Source organism: Pristiophorus japonicus, chromosome 21 (genome assembly GCF_044704955.1).
Source record: "Pristiophorus japonicus isolate sPriJap1 chromosome 21, sPriJap1.hap1, whole genome shotgun sequence".
Taxonomy (NCBI): Eukaryota; Metazoa; Chordata; class Chondrichthyes; family Pristiophoridae; genus Pristiophorus; species Pristiophorus japonicus.
In genome coordinates this window covers 69,810,525-69,831,475 of record NC_091997.1, presented here as the reverse complement: position 1 = coordinate 69,831,475, position 20,951 = coordinate 69,810,525, and the positions used below count along the sequence as shown (strand labels likewise).

The 20,951-nt window shown below is 49.5% G+C and overlaps 2 protein-coding genes across 2 annotated transcripts in view; both read right to left on the bottom strand.

Annotated features, from left to right (window-relative positions):
- Nucleotides 1-19,987, bottom strand: part of stoml1 (stomatin (EPB72)-like 1) — a 20,360-nt gene extending 373 nt beyond the window's left edge. The window contains exons 1-6 of the mRNA XM_070863958.1: nt 19,822-19,987; nt 15,804-15,910; nt 14,320-14,469; nt 12,338-12,541; nt 5,722-5,839; nt 3,727-3,909 (exon numbers count right to left, since the gene is read on the bottom strand). Of these exons, the coding sequence (XP_070720059.1) occupies nt 3,727-3,909; nt 5,722-5,839; nt 12,338-12,541; nt 14,320-14,469; nt 15,804-15,910; nt 19,822-19,987 (928 nt within the window). The remainder of the gene's footprint in view (nt 1-3,726; nt 3,910-5,721; nt 5,840-12,337; nt 12,542-14,319; nt 14,470-15,803; nt 15,911-19,821) is intronic.
- Nucleotides 15,824-20,951, bottom strand: part of mpi (mannose phosphate isomerase) — a 43,091-nt gene continuing 37,963 nt past the window's right edge. The window contains exon 9 of the transcript XR_011588268.1: nt 15,824-15,910. The gene's annotated coding sequence lies outside the window, so the exon portion shown is untranslated. The remainder of the gene's footprint in view (nt 15,911-20,951) is intronic.

The window sequence follows — 20,951 nt, the reverse complement described above, 5'->3', positions numbered from 1 at the left end:
GGGGAGAGTGAGAGAGTGGGGGGATAGTGAGAGAGTGGGGGGGAGAGTGAGAGAGTGGGGGGAGAGTGAGAGAGTGGGGGGAGAGTGAGAGAGTGGGGGGAGAGTGAGAGAGTGGGGGGAGAGTGAGAGAGTGGGGGGAGAGTGAGAGAGTGGGGGGAGAGTGAGAGAGTGGGGGGAGAGAGAGGGGGAGAGTGAGAGAGTGGGGGGAGAGTGAGAGAGTGGGGGGAGAGTGAGAGAGTGGGGGGGAGAGTGAGAGAGTGGGGGGAGAGTGAGAGAGTGGGGGGAGAGTGAGAGAGTGGGGGGGAGAGTGAGAGAGTGGGGGGAGAGTGAGAGAGGGGGAGAGTGAGAGAGTGGGGGGAGAGTGAGAGAGGGGGAGAGTGAGAGAGTGGGGGGGAGAGTGAGAGAGTGGGGGGGAGAGTGAGAGAGTGGGGGGGAGAGTGAGAGAGTGGGGGGAGAGTGAGAGAGTGGGGGGAGAGTGAGAGAGTGGGGGGAGAGTGAGAGAGTGGGGGAGAGTGAGAGAGTGGGGGGAGAGTGAGAGAGTGGGGGGAGAGTGAGAGAGTGGGGGGAGAGTGAGAGAGTGGGGGGAGAGTGAGAGAGTGGGGGGAGAGTGAGAGAGTGGGGGAGAGTGAGAGAGTGGGGGAGAGTGAGAGAGTGGGGGGAGAGTGAGAGAGTGGGGGGAGAGTGAGAGAGTGGGGGGAGAGTGAGAGAGTGGGGGAGAGTGAGAGAGTGGGGGGAGAGTGAGAGAGTGGGGGAGAGTGAGAGAGTGGGGGGAGAGTGAGAGAGTGGGGGGAGAGTGAGAGAGTGGGGGGAGAGTGAGAGAGTGGGGGGAGAGTGAGAGAGTGGGGGGAGAGTGAGAGAGTGGGGGGAGAGTGAGAGAGTGGGGAGAGTGAGAGAGTGGTGGGGAGAGTGAGAGAGTGGGGGGGAGAGTGAGAGAGTGGGGGGGAGAGTGAGAGAGTGGTGGGGAGAGTGAGAGAGTGGTGGGGAGAGTGAGAGAGTGGGGGGGAGAGTGAGAGAGTGGGGGGGAGAGTGAGAGAGTGGGGGGAGAGTGAGAGAGTGGGGGGGGAGAGTGAGAGAGTGGGGGGAGAGTGAGAGAGTGGGGGAGAGAGTGAGAGAGTGGGGGAGAGAGTGAGAGAGTGGGGGGGAGAGTGAGAGGTGGGGGGGAGAGTGAGAGAGTGGGGGGGAGAGTGAGAGAGTGGGGGGAGAGTGAGGAGAGTGGTGGGGTGGGTGGGGGGAGAGTTAGATTGGGGGGAGAGAGAGAGAGTAGGTGGTGAGTGAGAGAGATTGTGGGAGAGAATGAGTGAGGGGGAGAGAACGAGTGAGGGGGGAGAGAACGAGTGGGGGGGGAGATAGCGAGTGGGGGGGAGATAGACAGTGGGGGGGGTGAGAGAGTGGGGGGAGAGTGAGAGAGTGGGGGGAGAGTGAGAGAGTGGGGGGAGAGTGAGAGAGTGGGGGGGGGAACGAGTGGTGGGGGGGAGAACGAGTTGGGGGGGTGGAGAACGAGTTGGGGGGGAGAACGAGTTGTGGGGCGGGAGAACGTGGGGGGGAGAACGAGTGTGGGGGGGAGAACGAGTGGGGGGGGGAGAACGAGTGGGGGGGGGAGAGAGAACGAGTGGGGGAGGAAAGGAGGGGGGAGAACGAGTGGGGAGGGGGGAAAACGAGTGGGGGGGGTAACGAGTGAGGGGAGAGATAGCGAGTGGGGGGGGGGGAGATAGACAGTGGGGGTGGGGGAGTGACAGAGTGGGGGGAGAGTGAGAGAGTGGGGGAGAGTGAGAGAGTGGGGGGAGAGTGAGAGAGTGGGGGGAGAGTGAGAGAGTGGGGGGAGAGTGAGAGAGTGGGGGGGAGAGTGAGAGAGTGGGGGGGACAGTGAGAGTGGGGGGAGAGTGAGAGAGTGGGGGGAGAGTGAGAGAGATTGGGGGGAGAGATAGATTGGGGGGAGAGAGAGTAGGTGGTGAGTGAGAGAGATTGGGGGAGAGAACGAGTGAGGGGGAGAGAACGAGTGAGGGGGGAGAGAACGAGTGGGGGGGGAGAGATAGCGAGTGGGGGAGGGAGAGATAGCGAGTGGGGGGGAGATAGACAGTGGGGGGAGAGTGAGAGAGTGGGGGGAGAGTGAGAGAGTGGGGGGAGAGTGAGAGAGTGGGTGGAGAGTGAGTGGAGAGTGAGAGAGTGGGGGGAGAGTGAGAGAGTGGGGGGAGAATGAGAGAGTGGGGGAGAGTGAGAGAGTGGGGGGAGAGTGAGAGAGTGGGGGGGGAGTGAGAGAGTGGGGGGAGAGTGAGAGAGCGGGGGGAAAGGGGAGAGTGAAAGAGTGGGGGGAGAGTGAGAGAGTGGGGGGAGAGTGAGAGAGTGGGGGGAGAGTGAGAGAGTGGGGGGAGAGTAAGAGATTGGGGGAGAGAGAGAGATTGGAGGGAGGGAGAGAGAGAGATTGGGGGGGAGAGAGAGAGATTGGGGGAGAGAGAGAGATTGGGGGAGAGAGAGAGATTGGGGGAGAGAGAAGGGAGAGAGAGAGATTGGGGAGGAGAGAGAGAGGGGGGATCAGAGGGGAGGGCAGGGCAGGAATACAGTGGGGGGGGGGGAAGAGCACAGTGGGGATGGCGGAATAAATGTGATTCCGGTTTAAAGGAGATGAGGGAGTTGAGAGTGAGAACGTGTGCCAGATGGTAAGACCATCCAACCCCACCCCCTTTACACTCGCACCACATTCTCCTCTCCTCCCCCGACACCTGGTTGATTTCTCGGAAAGCTCGGTGCGTGTGTGACAAGTGACATCATTGGACTGGGCGAAATCCGGATGTCACGACACTGTCACTATTCACTTCATAAAATAGGAGAAATTTCTTCACTCACTCAGAGGGTGATGAATCTTTGGAATTCTCTACCCCAGAGGGCGGTGGAGGCTCAGTCTTTCACGCATATTCCAGACAGAGATCAATAGATTTTTGGATATTAAGGGATCAAGGGATATGGGGATAGTGCAGGAAAGTGGAGTTGAGGTAGAAGATTAGCCATGATCTTATTGAATGGAAGAGTAGGTTCAAGGGGCCGAATGGCCTACTCCTGCTCCTATTTCTTATGTTCTTATGACTTATTATCAGTTTAACAAGCGATGCAGTGGCACAGTGGGCAGCACTCTCTCTCAACCTCCGAGTCAGAAGGTTGTGGGTTCAAGTCCCACTCCAGGGACATGAGCACAAAAAAAAATCCAGGCTGACACTCCCAGTGCAGTGCTGAGGGAGTGCCGCACTGGCGGAGGTGCCGTCGTTTGGATGAGATGTTAAACCAAGGCCTTGGCTGCTCTCTCAGGCGGGCGTAAAAGATCCCAAGGCACTATTTCAAAGAAGAGCATAGGAGTTATTCCCGGTATCCTGGGCCAATATTTATCCCTCAATCAACATAACAAAAAAAAAACAGATTATCTGGTCATTATCACATTGCTGTTTGTGGGAGCTTGCTGTGCGCAAATTGGCTGCCGTGTTTCCTACATTACAACAGTGACCACACTCTAAAAGTACTTCATTGGCTGTAAAGCGTTTTGAGAGGTCCGATGGTCATGAAAGGCGCTATATAAATGCAAGTCTTTCTTTGTGTGTTCTGACTAGCAGGTCTAATCACGCTCTCCAAGATAATGTAACAAAAATACGATCTCATTTTTTCAATAAAAAGCGAATGTGCCACTATTATCTTTATACAGAGTTGTATTGCACAATGTAAATGAGGAAACATTTTGCTCACCACTGGTGAGGTCCAGATAATACGTATGCTGAGCTCCATTCTTTTGGTTAACGTGGAAAAGGTAACAGGCTCCAATCTGCTTCACCAGGTCCTCGGAAAGGAGCATCTTCACTTTAGAAAGCACCCAGTCTGGATTAATACCACAGTCACTCTCAATTTCTTCAGCTGCATTCTCTTCAATTTCTGTAAAGAACACATAAAGCATCTCAGAGAGGAGGAAAAAAAAAATCACACAGGCTTCCTCTACTTGCGCATCTGGTTAAAGCAGAGAGTTTAATTGACAGATATCGCATCTTCCATCCTCCCTAAACGAGCTTATCCAAAACTCGGCTGCCCCCGTGTCCTAACTCGCACCGATTCCCGCTCACCCATCACCCCCTGTGCTCGCTGCCCCGTGTCCTAACTCGCACCAAGTCCCGCTCACCCATCACCCCCTGTGCTCGCTGCCCCATGTCCTAACTCGCACCAAATCCCGCTCACCCATCACCCCCTGTGCTCGCTGCCCCGTGTCCTAACTCGCACCGAGTACCGTTCACCCATCACCCCCTGTGCTCGCCGCCCTGTGTCCTAACTCGCACCGAGTCCCACTCACCCATCACCCCCTGTGCTCGCTGCCCTGTGTCCTAACTCGCACCGAGTCCCACTCACCCATCACCCACTGTGTTCGCGGACCTACATTGACTCCCGATCTGGCAACATGTTGATTTTAAAAGTCTCCTTCATGTTTTCAAATGCCTCTGTGGCCCTCCCTATCTCTGTAACCGTCTCCAGCCCCACAACCACCCCGAGATCTCTGCGCTCATCCAATTCTGGCCTCTTGTAGTTTAATCGCCCTAAACTGGCGGCCGTGCCTTCAGGTGCCTGGGCCCCAATCTCTGGAATTCCCTCCCTAAACCTCTTCACCTCCCTCTCTTCCCTCAAGTTGATCCTTAAAATCTACCTCTTTGACCAAGCTTCTGGTCACCTGTCCTAATATCTCTTTATGTGGCTCAGTGTCAAATTTTATCTGACAAAGCCCCTGTGAAGCACCTTGGGACGTTTTACTACGTTGAAGGTGTTATGTAAATGGAAATTGTTGTTGAGAGTAGCTGAGCTGTGCAGACCGGGTTTGAGGTAGCTGATCTCTCAGCCAGGGAGGCAGACAGGGAGTTACAATTGGCCTCAACAGTTAGGAATGGGAAAATAAGGCAAGGTGCATACTTCTGGTCGCTCGGGAGCCATATCCCCAGTAGGGTTGCCAATTTTGGCTGGACATATTGCTGGAGGTTTCATCACATGACCTGCTTCCAACTGCCCTGCCCCCACACTCCTACCATTGGTCGCCTGACATGTCCATCCTTGCGGCGCACCGCCTGTCCCAGCCAATTGGAAAGCCAACACTCCTCGTTACCCGATTGGATAATATTTGATTGTCCAGTCAATCAGCCTCTTTGCCCCATGTCCAATATATTTATGACCAATAAATGAAGGAGTTCTGCACTGTCGGAGGTGCCGTTAAACCGAGGCCCCGTCTGCTCTCTCAGGTGGGTGTAAAAGATCCAGGGGCACTATTTCGAAGAAGAGCAGGAGAGTTATCCCCCGTGGACTGGGCCAATATTTATCCCTCAATCAACATCATTAAAACAGATGATCTGGTCGTTATCACATTGCTGTTTGTGGGGGCTTGCTGTACACAAATTGGCTGCCGCGTTTCCTACAGCAGTGACTACACTCCAAAAATATCTCACTAGCTGGAAAGCACTTTGAGACGTCTCGAGGTCAGGAAAAGCGCTATATAAATGCAAGTCTTTCTTTTTTTATATATTTTCACGACGTTCTGTAGTTCAGTCTGATAAAACAACGCTCTCTAACCTTCATTGTCGCTCAAATGTACAGAAGACGGTACAGAAGACGGTGCAGAATATGGTGCTGGTGCTGGTGCATGGCTTCTAGCGTGCATGATTTGCACGGCTAACTTCTGGAGAGAGGCAGGAAGCCTGCCTCGCCAATTCTTGCGTGTTCCACTCTCATTTACTTGGAGAATCACTTCTGGTAGCTGTAACACCCTGTGCAGAGTGAAGACTACTCGCTCCACCTCCAGACCCCAGTACTTGGTCTTCTCGTTGATCTCAAACTGTACGGAGCAAAAGGGCAGAAACAAAACAAACTCTTCAGACATAGAAACACAGAAAATAGATGCAGGAGTAGGCCATTCGGCCCTTCGAGCCTGCACCACCATTCAATAAGATCATGGCTGATCATTCCCTCAGTACCCCTTTCCTGTTTTCTCTTCATACCCCTTGAACCCTTTAGCCACAAGGGCCATATCTAACTCCCTCTTGAATATATCCAATGAACTGGCCTCAACAACTCTCTGCGGTAGGGAATTCCACAGGTTAATAACTCTCTGAGTGAAGAAGTTTCTCCTCATCTCAGTCCTAAATGGCCTACCCTTATCCTAAGACTGTGTCCCCTGATTCTGGACTTCCCCAACATCGGGAACATTCTTCCCGCATCTAACCTGTCCAGTCCCGTCAGAATCTTATATGTTTCTATGAGATCCCCTCTCATCCTTCTAAACTCCAGTGTATAAAGGCCCAGTTGATCCAGTCTCTCCTCATATGCCAGTCCAGCCATCCCTGGAAATCAGTCTGGTGAATCTTCACTGCATTCCCTCAATAGCAAGAACGTCATTCCTCAGATTAGGAGACCGAAACTGAATGCAATATTCCAGGTGCGGCCTCACCAAGGCCCTGTACAACTGCAGTAAAACCTCCTTGCTCCTATACTCAAATCCCCTAGCTATGAAGGCCAACATATCATTTGCATTCTTCACCGCCTGCTGTACCTGCATGCCAACTTTCAATGACTGATGAACCACGACACCCAGGTCTCGTTGCACTTCCCCTTTTCCTAATCTGCCGCCATTCAGATAATATTCTGCCTTCGTGTTTTTGCCCCCCAAAGTGGATAACCTCACATTTATCAACATTATACTGCATCTGCCATGTATTTGCCCACTCACCTAACTTGTTCAAGTCACCCTGCAGCCTCTTAGCATCCTCCTCACAGCTCACACCGCCACCCCAGTTTACTGTCATCTGCAAACTTGAAGATATTACACTCAATTCCTTCATCTAAATCATTAATGTATATTGTAAAAACCTTTCGTTCAAGATTGAGATTTTTAAAATAAACACACACCCATCTTAAATGCTGTAATGTCCCCTCCTTTGTTTCACACCTTCTCCTGTAACCACTGCCTCAGCATGGTTCAATGGACGTTCCAGCCAATAGCTCACCCAAGTACTTGTTCTTTACACGAATGCTGGCAAGAATATGACGATAGCCTCCCTATCTCTGTAATCACCTTCAGCCCAAGTGGACCTGAGTCCATGATCGGACCAGCCATGATCATATTGAATGGCGGAGCAGGCTCGAGGGGCTGTATGGCCTACTCCTGCTTCTATTTCTTATGCTCTTATGTAACCCTGTAATCATCTGCAGCACTACAACCCTCCCTATCGCTGTAATCACCTCCAGCATTACAACCCTCCCTATCTCTGTAATCACCTCCAGCACCACAACCCTCCCTATTGGTGTAATCACCTCCAGCATTACAACCCTCCCTATCTCTGTAATCACCTCCAGCCTTACAACCCTCCCTATCGCTGTAATCACCTCCAGCCTTACAACCCTCCCTATCTCTGTAATCACCTCCAGCATTATAACCCTCCCTATCGCTGTAATCACCTCCAGCATTACAACCCTCCCTATCTCTGTAATCACCTCCAGCATTATAACCCTCCCTATCTCTGTAATCACCTCCAGCCTTACAACCCTCCCTATCGCTGTAATCACCTCCAGCCTTACAACCCTCCCTATCTCTGTAATCACCTCCAGCATTATAACCCTCCCTATCGCTGTAATCACCTCCAGCATTACAACCCTCCCTATCTCTGTAATCACCTCCAGCATTATAACCCTCCCTATCTCTGTAATCACCCCCAGCCCTACAACTCTCCAAGATCTCTGCACTCCTCCAATTCTGGCCTCTTGTGCATTCCCAATTTTAATCGCTCCACCGTTGGCAGTCCTGTCTTCAGCTGCCGAGACCCTAAGCTCTGGAAATTTCCTCCCTAAAACCTCTCCGCCTCTTATTCCTCCTTTAAGACAATCCTTAAAACCTACCTCTTTGACCAAACGTTTGGTAAGGTGGCTGCTGTGAAGCGCCTTTAGTACGTTAAAGAAGCAGTATAAATGCACGTTGCTGTTGATGCTTCCCAAGCCAAATCCTTTCCCTGCCCTACACAAACACACACACGTACATGCTCTTTCCAGCAATTACTTATTTTCGCCTCCGCACAACCCCGCAGGTCAGCAAACTCAATATGGATCAGGAGTCGAACCTGGGACCTTCTGGTCCGTAGGGTTGAGCTAAGCGCTGGCTTTAGTGGAGGATGTGATTGGCATTTATAAAATTATGAAGGGAACAGACGGTATCCCAGCTGACAGTTTATTTCAATTAAATAGGTTCGGCAAGACCAGGGGGTCACAAATTTAAGTTGTATAGGGCTAGACCTAGGTTAGATGTCAGGAGGTGGTTCTTTTCCCAGAGAATAGACGACCGCTGGAACAAGTTGCCCTCTCATATGGTAGATGCAGACTCGCTGAATTCCATCAAGTGAAAGCTGGATCTGTTTCTGATTGCGGCGGCGATCATCTCTTACAGAAGGTAGGTACTGCAGGGAATTTAATGGCTAGAGTGATCTCCTGGACTAGTTTCGATCGCCTAGCTGGGTCTGAGAGAAATTTCCCAGATTTTTCTTTCCTACATTGGCCTGGGTTGTTTTTTTTTAAGCTGTTTTTTTGCCTCTCCCAGGAGATTCTAGTGGGGGAGTTAAAAAGAAATGTTGCAGTGGTAGGGGACAGTACAGGTAAGGGGATAGATACTGTTCTCTGCAGCCGAGAGCATGAGTCCCGAAGGCTGTGTTGCCTGCCCGGTGACAGGGTTAAGGACATCTCCTCTGGGCTGGAGAGGGAGTGGGAGGGGGATGATCCAGTTGCCGTGGTCCACGTAGGTACCAATGACATAGGTAGAAGAAAGAAAGAGGTTCTGCTGAGGGACTATGAGCAGCTAGGGGCTAAATTAAAAAGCAGAACCACAAAGGTAATAATCTCTGGATTACTACCTGAGCCACGAGCAAATTTGCATAGGCTAAATAAGATCAGAGAGACAAATGTGTGACTCGAAGATTGGTGTGGGAGAAATGGGTTTCAATTCATGGAGCACTAACACCAGTACTGGGGCAAGAGGGAGCTGTTCCATTGGGACGGGCTCCACTTGAACCAGGCTGGTGCTAGTGTCCTGGCTAATCAAATAACAAGGGCTATAGAGAGGGCTTTAAACTAAATTGGGGCGAGGGGGGGTGGGGGGGGGGCGGCGGGGGGAAGAGGGTTCAGGTGAGCGGAAATTTAAAAAGTCAAAGAGCAAGGAGAAGGCAATAGAGCAGGATAGCGGTATGGGAAATGATAACCAGAATGTGACAGGAAAGGTCAGAATGTATAAAAATAAAAGTGTAGCAGAAAGTGGGGTCAAAGCAGGGAAAAAGTAAAAATTAGAAGCTCTTTACCTGAATGCACGCAGCATTCACAACAAGATAGATGAGTTGACGGCACAAATAGATAGAAATCGGTGTGATCTGATAGGCATTATAGAGACATGGTTGCAAGATGACCAAGGCTGGGAACTGAATATTCAGGGGTATTTGACCATTCAGAAGGACAGTCAGAAAGGAAAAGAAGGTTTGACAAATGTTTGACAAATTTACTAGAGTTCTTTGAGGATGTAACGAGCAGGGTGGATAAAGGGGGAACCAGTGGATGTGGCGTATTTGGATTTCCAGAAGGCATTTGATAAGGTGCCACATAAAAGGTTACTGCACAAGATAAAAGCTCACCGGGTTGGGGGTAATATACTAGCATGGATAGCGGATTGGCTAACTAACAGAAAACAAAGAGTCGGGATAAATGGGTCATTTTCCAGTTGGCAAACAGTAACTAGTGGGGTGCCACAGGGGGCCTCAACTATTTACAATCTATATTAATGACTTGGATGAAGGGACAGAGTGTAATGCAGCCAAGTTTGCTGATGATACAAAGATGGGTGGGAAAACAAGTTGTGAGGAGGACACAAAAAATCTGCAAGGGGATATAGACAGGCTAAGTGAGTGGGCAAACATTTGGGGTATAATGTGGGAAAGTGTGAGGTTATCCACTGTGGCAGGAAAAATAAAAAAATAAATTCTTATTTAAATGGCAAGAAATTACAAAATGCTGTAGTACAGAGGGACCTGGGGGTCCTTGTGCATGAAACACAAAAAGTTAGTATGCAGGTACAGCAAGTAATCAGGAAGGCAAATGGAATGTTGGCCTTTATTGCAAGGGGGTTGGAGTATAAAAGCAGAGAAGTCGTGCTACAACTGTACAGGGTATTGGTGAGGCCACACCTAGAGTACTGCGTGCAGTTTTGGTCACTTTATTTAAGGAGGGATATGCTTGCATTGGAGGCAGTTCAGAGAAGGTTCACTAGGTTGATTCCTGAGATGGGGGGGTTAACTTATAGGCAGGTTGGACCTATACTCATTGGAGTTCAGAAGAATGAGAGGTGATCTTATTGAAAAATATAAGATACTGAGGGGTCTCGACAAGGTTAATGCTGAGAGAATGTTTCCCCTCGTGGGGGAATCCAAAACTAGTGGACATAGTTTCAGAATAAGGGGCCGCCCATTTAAAACTGAGATGAGGAGGAATTTCTTCTCTCAGAGGGTCGTAAATCTGGGGAATTCTCTGCCCCAGAGAGCTGTGGAGGCTGGGTCTTTAAATATATTTATTTAAGGTGCAGATAGACAGTTTTTGGAGTGATAAGGGAGTGAAGAGTTATGGGGAGCGGGCAGGGAAGTGGAGCTGAGTCCAGGATCAGATCAGCCATGATCTTATTGAATGGCGGAGCAGGCTCGAGGGGCAAGAAAGTCTCGTCCTGATCCTATGGCTTAAAAAAAAGAGATCACATGGTTTCAGGTGGGGTGGAGTGTATAAATTGTGATACACAAGGTATCGCAATTGTGTGCGACAGGCTCGATGCACCAGATGGTCTTTACCTGACCGTCATTGTTCGTGTGTTTTACCACTGCGGGAGCTACGCACACTTCAGCTCCTTCACAGATCCGAGAGATGGCATGCAATGTCAGCGTGTAGCAGTTTAGTCTGATATAAACCACTAAAATGGCATCAGGACATACACACACGAACATTGGAGCTAGGACATATTTTATCGGCTTGACTCACAACCTGGTGCACACTTTGGCTTGGCATTATATTTAAAGAAGGAACTGTTGTTTATTTGGTTCCTCATCATGTATCCCAGCAACATTCCAAAGCACTTCACATACGAGGCATGACTTTAAAATGACTGTTATCTAAGTGAATGTGATAACTATTTTGCACAGCAAGATCCCATAAGCAGCAGAGAGACGAATGGCCAATTAACTGTGAGTTTTTGGAGTAACATTGGTTGAGGGAGCAAGATTAGCCAGGACATTGGGAGAACTCCCTGCTCTTCTCCGAGTAGGCTACGGAGTCACTAACATCCTCCTCAGACAATTGCGAACAGACTGACGCCGCGTTTAACTCATCTGGGACAAGGCAGAAGAACACAAGAGTTAGGAGCAGGAGTCGGCCATTCGGCCCTTCGAGCCTGCTCCGCTATTCAATAAGATCATGGCTGATCTTCTACCTCAACTCCACTTTCCTGTCCGATCCCCATATCATTTGATTCCCCGAGAATCCAAAAATCTACCGATCAGAGGCAATAAAGTGCCTAAACGAAAAATATGGGGTACCTGTGCCTCAGGCTTGCGTTGAGCTTCGTTTAGGCACTTTACAGCCTTCTGGACTCAACATCGAGTTCAAAAATTTCAGAGCATAACCGATGCTAATCTTTGGCTCCTTCACCCCTCCCTGAGCCTGTTTCTTGTTTTCTCCTTGTCTCTAATGTCAGTTGGTCATTATCCCACCCTTCACACCCTATCTTGACTAATGTTTTTCTAACTCCTGGCATTACCATTTGAATTTGGGCCACCATCCCTTTTGTCTCTCTAATCTCTCCTGCCTTCCACCCTATCACAGACCTTCCCTTTTGTTCTTTCTTCCCCTCCCCCTTTCGGGGCTTGTTAAGAATCTGTTCTTTCCAAACACTCCCCAGTTCTGACGAAGGGTCATCGACCCGAAACGTTAGCTCTGCTTCCTCTCCACAGATGCTGCCTGACCCGCTGAAATTTCTAGTATTTTCTAGAAATTAGCGCAGGCTTGGTCAAAGAGATATGTTTTAAGGAGCGTCTTGAAGGAGGAAAGAGAGGTTTAGGCAAGGAGTTCCAGAGCTTGGGGATCGGGCAACAGAAGGCACGGCCACCAATGGTTGAGCAATTACAATTTCAGATGCGTAGCAGGGTAGAATTAGAGGAGCGCAGACATCTTGAGCGGGGGGTGGGGGGGGGGGGGGGAGGGCTGGAGGAGATTGCAGAGATAGGGAGGGGCGAGGCAAAATACTTTTTAAAAAAAATATCTTACTCACCGCTAACTGGTTTCTAGTTTTAGTCTTGTTCAGCTGGACTGTCGCCAGCTTTTTCTTGAGCAGAAAGTTCAACATCACATCCTGAGCAGTACTCATTGCGGTGCCGTTGATGTCCTGTACGGCCATTACCGAGAGCACTGGATTCCAGATATGGTTGTGGACGTCTACACTGATAAGTATCACAGCTCCATCTTTGCATGTTGCCTGTGTGAAAAGAGGTGACAGTTTACCCTTCCTTCTTCGTGATGTACTGTGAGATTAGACAATGTGTTTTTTTTTGCTGTTTATGGAGCAACAAGAGAAAAGAAATTCCAAGTCCATTTTACAAATACTGGTTGCATCTCCCTTATCCGGAACCCGCGGGACCTGGCCTGTTCTGGATAAGGGATTTTTCTGGACGAGGGGCGGTCATGTTAAATTGGATGGTACAGGTACTGAGCAAGGGGATATCGGGGCTGGCTGGCTTGGAGCTGTAAGTGCAGCAAAGAGAACATTGGGAGGGGTGGTGGATCACGGGATCAGACCAGCGAGGAAGGACTTCAATTTGTTCATGTCAGCGTTCTGCGCATGCGCCACCTGGTGGCGAGGAATGTTTTTGGACAAGGGGTGTTTCTGGATAAGGGAGTTGCGGATAAGGGAGTTGCGGATAAGGGAGGTTCAACCATCTTATTGTAAAGAAAAAAGGTGCGTCTGCTGCACAATTTCTTCCCGTCACACTTCTCTGCAACGCTTCAAAAATGGCACACTCAAATTTCTATGTCCCGCTTTAAAGAGAAGTATAAGAAAATCAAGGAACTGTCCAAGAACACAGAATACCAGACTCTGAATGCCTGCAGAATTTTAACTGGTCTCTGTATGAAATCAGACAGTCTTTACTTAACAGCAATGAGAATGAGGCTTTAAGAGACGCACACCGACATTTTGACAGAAGTATAATCTATTGTGTTTTATGGGCTATGACGTTCTTTTCCTTATAAAAATAATGTATTCTCAGATGTAAATAAAAGCTGAGACCCACCCCGTCACGCTTCAGGTATCTCACACATGGGCCATACACACACAACAAAAACCCAGTCATTTCCTGTTGGTATCGTTAGCGCTTGGAGAGGAGGCAAGGATTTACAATCAATCGACAATCTAAAAAGAAACAATTGCACTGTAATTGAGCTCAGGAGGCGTCGCGCCGCAATTAATCTCTAACTGACCTGAGGCCATGCCTATGTAAAGCAACTGGAACTTTGCGGCCTTAAAGGGGACTGGCCAATTGCCCAAAGTGGCGTCCTTAGCAGCGGAATAATACCGTCGGTAAGGTGGCACAATGCTCCACTCCTTATAAAATAGGGTATCCTCCCGTGAGCAATGCTACGGAAGGTGTGCTAGTTATTCTACGTTCCTGTGGAACCATGCCCCAACACGAGTCAGTGCTGTCAAGAAAGGAGAGAAAACTTGGGGGAGAGAGAGAAAGTAAACAGTGGCTGAGAGTTACATTCAGGGCTCTCTCATACTTCAGAGGTGCAGAGGTTTCGACACTGGGGTGACAACATCTGAATTCAGACTGTCGTTCAGACGTGTAAACTGGCCTTTAGTGGGATTTGTGGATTGGAAACTGGGCTGAAATAACAGCATTTGAGCTGCTGTACATCATTTTAAGATATTCTTTGCACTTTGCACAACTTGAGGACTTTTCCACACAAGAGAAACAAAATACTACACTGGGAACACGAGGCAAAGGCAATGAGCTAAATTCCAGATTTAGAGGGACAGTTATAAGCTCCGCGAGCTGCACAGTTAGAAGCTTCGCGAGCTGCACTTGCTTGTTTCAGGACTGCTAACGGCCTTGGGTACCATTTGTGGCCTGGTCTCACCTTCATCCGCGGCTCCTGGCAGAAGCAGCATTTGCTGTTTGCTTTGCTAAGATCACCAACGGTAATTTCATTCCTCAGATTTACCTTCTAGACATCAGGTGCGGAAAGGCCACCTACCTTAAATGGTGCGACGTGGAAAGATTGACTCCGGATATCCACTTTCTGCCACTGGTCAATGAAAGGAAGCACGAGTATCCTTCCCGGGCCTTTGCTGCCGATGATCTTTCCCAAGCGGAAGACAACAAACCGCTCGTCACGTGGCACCGACTGCAGGTGGAAAGAGAAACAGCCGTCAGTAAGAACCATCATCATCATAGGCAGTCCCTCGGAATCGAGGAAGACTTGCTTCCACTCTTAAAATGAGTACTTAGGTGGCTGAACAGTCCAGTACGAGAGCCAAAGTCCCCGTCACAGGTGGGGAAGATAGTCGTTGAGGGTAAGGGAGGGTGGGACAGGTTTGCCGCACGCTCTTTCCGCTGCCTGAGCTTGGTTTCTGCATGCTCAGCGATGAGACTCGAGGTGCTCAGCGCCCTCCCGGATGCACTTTCTCCACTTCGGGCGGTCTTTGGCCAGGGACTCCCAGGTGTCGGTGGGGATGTTACACTTTATCAGGGAGGCTTTGAGGGTGTCCCTGTAACGTTTCCTCTGCCCACCTTTGGCTCGTTTGTCGTGAAGGAGTTCCGAGTAGAGCGCTTGGTTTGGGAGTCTCGTGTCTGGCATCCGGACAATGTGGCCTGCCCAGCGGAACCAGTGCCCTGGAAAGTTCCCCTGGTGTCCTGACCAATATTCCTCCCTCAACTAACAGCACCAGATTCACTGGTCATTAATCCCATTGCTGTTTCGTGGGATCTTACTATGTGCAACATTGCTGCCACAATATGTTCCAGCTAACTCACTGTGTATTTGGAGAGATACAAGGCGCTATATAAATGCACAGCTTTCTTCCTTTCAGTGAAGTTGATATTATTTTACAATTGTGCTTCCTTCCAAGAAAGAAAAGTTTTGCTGCCGTAATCGGAATTCCAGCACCAGACAAACCGGATGCGATTCTCACTTTAACGTCATCATACATCTTCCAGAAAGGAGTCACTCAATATCCTTCAGGAGCAGGGGTTCTGGCGGAAATGTTCCCATCCCTGACCCTAAACCTCAGTTATCCCAGGTACATCAGGTAACCCAGCACTGGCCGATAACCTGGGACCTCCTGTGTTCTATGATGTGATTCCACTACACCATAGCGCAGTGCCGCCACAGGAAGGGGGCCATTGCGGGAAGATGGGAGAAACGTACACTACAGGTACAACGTCCTGAATCTGGAATTCCGAAAACGGAACTGCCCGAAAACCGGGCATTTTTGAGGCGGCCAAGGTGGCGGCGAGGGACGAGAAAACTGGTAAAAAACGCAGTGCCGGGGAGGCGAGAATCGTCGGGTGGCGAGGAGCGGAGGATCGGTGAGGAGCGGAGGATCGTCGGGTGGCGAGGAGCGCCAACAGCGAGGTCTGAAATCCGGCAAAACCCAAAAACCGGCATGGACTCAGTCCCGAGGTTGCTGGATTTCAGACGTGGTACCTGTATCAGATTTTGTGTTTTGGATTGCGTACCTTTATAACAAACCATCCTGTGATTGGAAAAGTGATGATCACCAACAGAAAGACAAGGGCGGTCAGAGTCCGACAGCAAATGAGCGACGGCAAACTCTGAGGTCTGTCTGAAAGAGGAGAGGCAATTTTAAAACAGGGAAGCTAATTTAATTTGTATAATCAAGATATACAGCGACAGGTGCTTTTGTTGTTGCAAAATATGCGGACCCACAAATTGTGATCTGCTGAATTGTGACCAGAAGTATCTCTTGAACAACTCAACTCTAAAGGGGATAGGATGGTCATTCCAAATAATGTAATTATCTCGCACATTAACATAGGAACAGGAATAGGCCATTTATCCCCTTGAGCCAGTTCCACCATTCAATCAGATCATGGCTGATCTGTACCTCAACCCCATTTACCTGCCTTTTGCTCCCTATCCCTTGATACCCATGCCCAACAAAAATCTAACATTTGGGAGAAATAGTTTCAAAATAATGGTGAGTAGTGAGAACGGTTTAATATCTGATTTTTATTGCTTCTGTATAATCGTATTTTTTGGTCAGTAATTGAATTAGTACATCTTAGCCTGAGATAGATAGGCTCGTAGCATGATGATTTCTGGCAGTTTGGGAAAAATCTGGACTATGTTCTGGGCATACCATATATTACTTCTAATGCCGACCTCAGCAAGTAGAAGGGTGCATTGTCTACCCTGCATCAACACCATCCGAGATGTGTTGTGTATCGTGTCAAGTTTGGGCTCATATGAGGCATGGGTTTGTCTATGGAAGCTAACTTGTGCATCAAGAACAAGTAAAATGTATTGGGAAGGAGACGAAAGTTTATTTCCGGAGCAAAATCTCACATCCACTCCGGCATTGAAGTTATATTGCGAGATAATAGCCACAAATGCATTCATCTGAAATCCCTCTCAGCTATATTGGTGGAAGCATTAACGCATTTAAAATAAATGGGTTGATTGCTCCAGCTGAAGGAATTTCAGACAACCTTGTAAGCATGCGTATCTATTATACCACAGCATTTGGACATAGTCATTGAAAGTTGGCATAGAGGTACAGCAGGTGGTGAAGAAGGCAAATGGCATGTTGGCCTTCATAGCGAGAGAATTTGAGTATAGGAGCAGGGAGGTCTTGCTACAGTTGAACAGGGCCTTGGTGAGGCCACACCTTGAATATTGTGTACAGTTTTGGTCTCCTAATCTGAGGAAGGACATTCTTGCTATTGAGGGAGTGCAGCGAAGGTTCACCAGACTGATTCCCGGGATGACAGGACTGACCTATGAAGAAAGACTGGATCAATTAGGCTTATATTCAATGGAATTTAGAAGATTAAGAGGGGATCTCATAGAAACATATAAAAATTCTGACAGGATTGGACAGGTTAGCTTCAGGAAGAATGTTCCCGATGTTGGGAAAGTCCAGAACCGTCTAAGGATAAGGGGTAAGCCATTTAGAACTGAGATGAGAAGAAACGTCTTCACTCAGAGTTGTTAACCTGTGGAATTCTCTACTACAGAAAGTTGTTGAGGCCAGTTCATTGGATATATTCAAGAGGGAGTTAGATATGGCCCTTATGGCTAAAGGGATCAAGGGGTATGGAGAGAAAGCAGGAGTGGGGTACTAAAGTGCATGATCAGCCATGATCATATTGAATGGTGGTGCAGGCTCGAAGGGCCGAATGGCCTACTCCTGCACCTATTTTCTATGTTTCTATAGTGGCTAACTTCTTTACCCAGAGAGTGGCAAGAACGTGGAACTTGCTACCACAAGGAGCAGTCGGGGGCGAAAAGCCTAGATGCATTTAGGGGGAAACTAGGTGAACACACGAGGAAGAAAGTGATAGAAGGATATGCTAATAGGGTAAGATGAAGAGGGGTGGGAGGAGGCTCGTGTGGAGCATAAACACCGGCACGGACCAAAAACCTGTTTCTGTGCTGTATATTCTACGTCATGTAATTCTGCCCGAGAATTTCTATCCGCAGGTGTCTTCATAAACGATACTGCACAGAGAAGGTCATTCACACCGGTCTGGGCTCTGTGAAAGAGCTAGCCAGTCTTGTATTCTGCACTGGAGAAACCCCCTCATGTACTTTCTTTTTCACCAGTGAGCTAACGTCTCCGTCCAATGTACAAAGCTCATAAGTAACATCAGTTTTTATTTTGAGTAAAGATTAATAATCTGAGGGAATATTTTTTCTAGAGAAGATGGCAGCTGTGATTGAAAGCAAAAAAAAAATCACACGCCCAGGTGCGAGATGTGTCCCAGGTGTAGAAGTCAACATGACAATGACTCACTTTGATTTAAAAAACAAGGCCTAATTTGGACATGTTCCGCTCTTAGCTACAAACAAGCTGATGAAGGAATACAAGTGTAGGTTTGATCCTTACTGCACCAGTTCTTGATCTGAGCAAGGAGAAAGGATCAAATCTACACTTGTATTCCTTCAGATTAGAGAAAGAGATTCGATGGAAGAGTCACGTCTAGCAGCACGGAATACTCTCTTGCAACAAGGCACCTGGGGGGCAGATTCCACACAAATCCCAAAGGGAAGGAGAAAATTATTTTGGGGGAAAACATTTAAGTGCCCATTTAACCTCCCCCTTGAAAGCGCATCTCTTGCTGAGCCAGGGTTCATATTTTCAATTTAATAAAATGACACAATACATTTAAACATTATAAAAGTCACTTCAAATGTTTCTGAACTGGTCATAATTTTATAATAAATTCACAAATAAAAAATGGTTAACAATTATAGTTATTTATATAATAAAACTTTATCAATGACAAACATTGCATTATAATTTTATTCTTAAATTAGGAATATTCTAATTATGAGCAGAGCACTCTAATAGTGCCCCGATTGCCCTGCGGAGTTTTGACCTCCACAGCTGGGGACCTGATCTCTTCCACCCCAGCCCACCTAGGATCATTATCTTCACACCACAGCATTTGACCCTCTCTCCATGCCTGGGTACCTGACCTGTCCTCCCTCCCTCATCCCACAAAAGGACCATGAGCTTCACACAGGGGCATTTTACCCCCCCCCTCCCCTCCTGGGCACACTGCCACAGCGGGGCATCCTGGCACACACACCTGGGCACTCTGCCATACCTGGGCAACCCCTTACCTGGGCACACTGGCACCCCCATAACTGGGTAACCCCTATACCTGGGCACCCTTACACATCTGGGCATCCCCTATACCTGGGCACCCTTAACATCTGGGCATCCCCTATACCTGGGCACCCTCACACACCTGTGCACCCTCACACACCTGGGCACCCCTATACCTGTGCACCCTCACATACCTGTGCACCCCCTATACCTGAGCACCCTCACACACCTGTGCACCCTCACACACCTGTGCACCCCCAATACCTGGGCACTCTCACACACCTGAGCATCCCTTATACCTGGGCACCCTCACACACCTGGGCATCTCTTATACCTGGGCACCCTCACACACCTGGGCAACCCCTATACCTGGGCATCTCTTATAGCTGGGCACCCTCACACCTGAGCATCCCTTATACCTGGGCACTCCTTATACCTGGGCATCCTCACACACCTGGGCATCCTCACACACCTGGACACCCTCACACACCTGAGCATCCCTTATACCTGGGCACCCTCACACACCTGGGCATCTCTTATACCTGGGCACCCTCACACACCTGGGCATCTTTTATACCTGGGCACCCTCACACACCTGAGCATCCCTTATACCTGGGCACCCTCACACACCTGGGCACCCCCTATACCTGGGTACCCTCACACACCTGGGCATCCCTTATACCTGGGCATCCTCACACACCTGAGCATCCCCTATACCTGGGCACCCTCACACACCTGGACATCTCTTTTACCTGGGCACCCTCACACACCTGGGCATCTCTTATACCTGGGCACCCTCACACACCTGAGCATCCCCTATACCTGGGCACCCTCACACACCTGGGTACCCCCTATACCTGGCCTCCCGATACCTGAGCACCCCCCTCCCCCGCCATTACCGGGGTCTTGCTGCGCCAGCTCGCTGTCGGCCACCGGCTGGTAGCTCATGCCGTCCCCGGTCGCCCGCTCATGCCGCCCTGGGCCGCCGCGGCGCCGGCCCGCCGTCCCTCGCTGCCGTGCCCGGCCCTGGCCGCCCGGCCCTAGCACCGCGCCCCCGCCGCACATTGTGACGCGGCCGCCCGCCCGCCGTCTCCATAGTGCTGCCGACAAGTGTCCGGGCCCCAGGAGCGGCCGCCACAGCGCCCCCGGCGGCTGGGAGTGTAATCAGTGTGACAGTGTCAGCCACTGGCTCAGCCTGAGTCAGAGCTTTGGGGGTTCAAGCCCCACTCCGAAGACTTGAGCACAAAAAAATCTAAGCTGACACTCCCAGTACAGTGCTGAGGGAGTGCTGCACTGTCGGTGGTGCCGTCTTTCGGATGAGCCATTGAACCGCGGCCCCTTCTGCCCTCTCACGTGAATGAAAAGATGCCACGGCCCTGTCCCGAAGAGTTCTCCCCGGTATCCTGGGGCCAATATTTATCCCTCGATCAACATCACTAAAAACAGATTATCTGGTCATTATCACATCACTGTTTGTGTGAGCTTGCTGTGCGCAAATTGGCTGCCACATTTCATACAATACAGCAGTGACTGCACTTGAAAAAGTACTTCATTGGCTGTAAAGTGCCTTGAGACGTTTGCTGGTCATGAAAGGCACTATATAAATGCAAGGCTTTCTTTTTTTGAGCTGGAATGTGACAAATGCGCCCTCCAGCAGATGGGAGTGTTATGAGCAGGAGTGTGACTGCAACAATGTCTCCCAAACCCCAAAGGAGGTTACTCGGCCAATCACAATCTGTCCCACCTGTGACAAAGTCTGTGGCTCTCGTATTGGACTGTTCAGCCACCAAAGAACTCATGTTAAGGGTGGAAGCAAGTCTTCCCTCGATTCTGAGGGACTGGCTATGATGATGATGACTCATAACAATAAGCGATAAAGTTCTGGGCAAAAATAAGAGCCAGCTGGAGATCTACAGCAGATCTGCTAACATCTGAAAGAAATATTTTGGGTGGAGCACATTTATCAGAACTGATGCAGGTAGCAGAGTCTCCGACTGGCTGTCCCAACAACTGATATCATTGTCTTCTC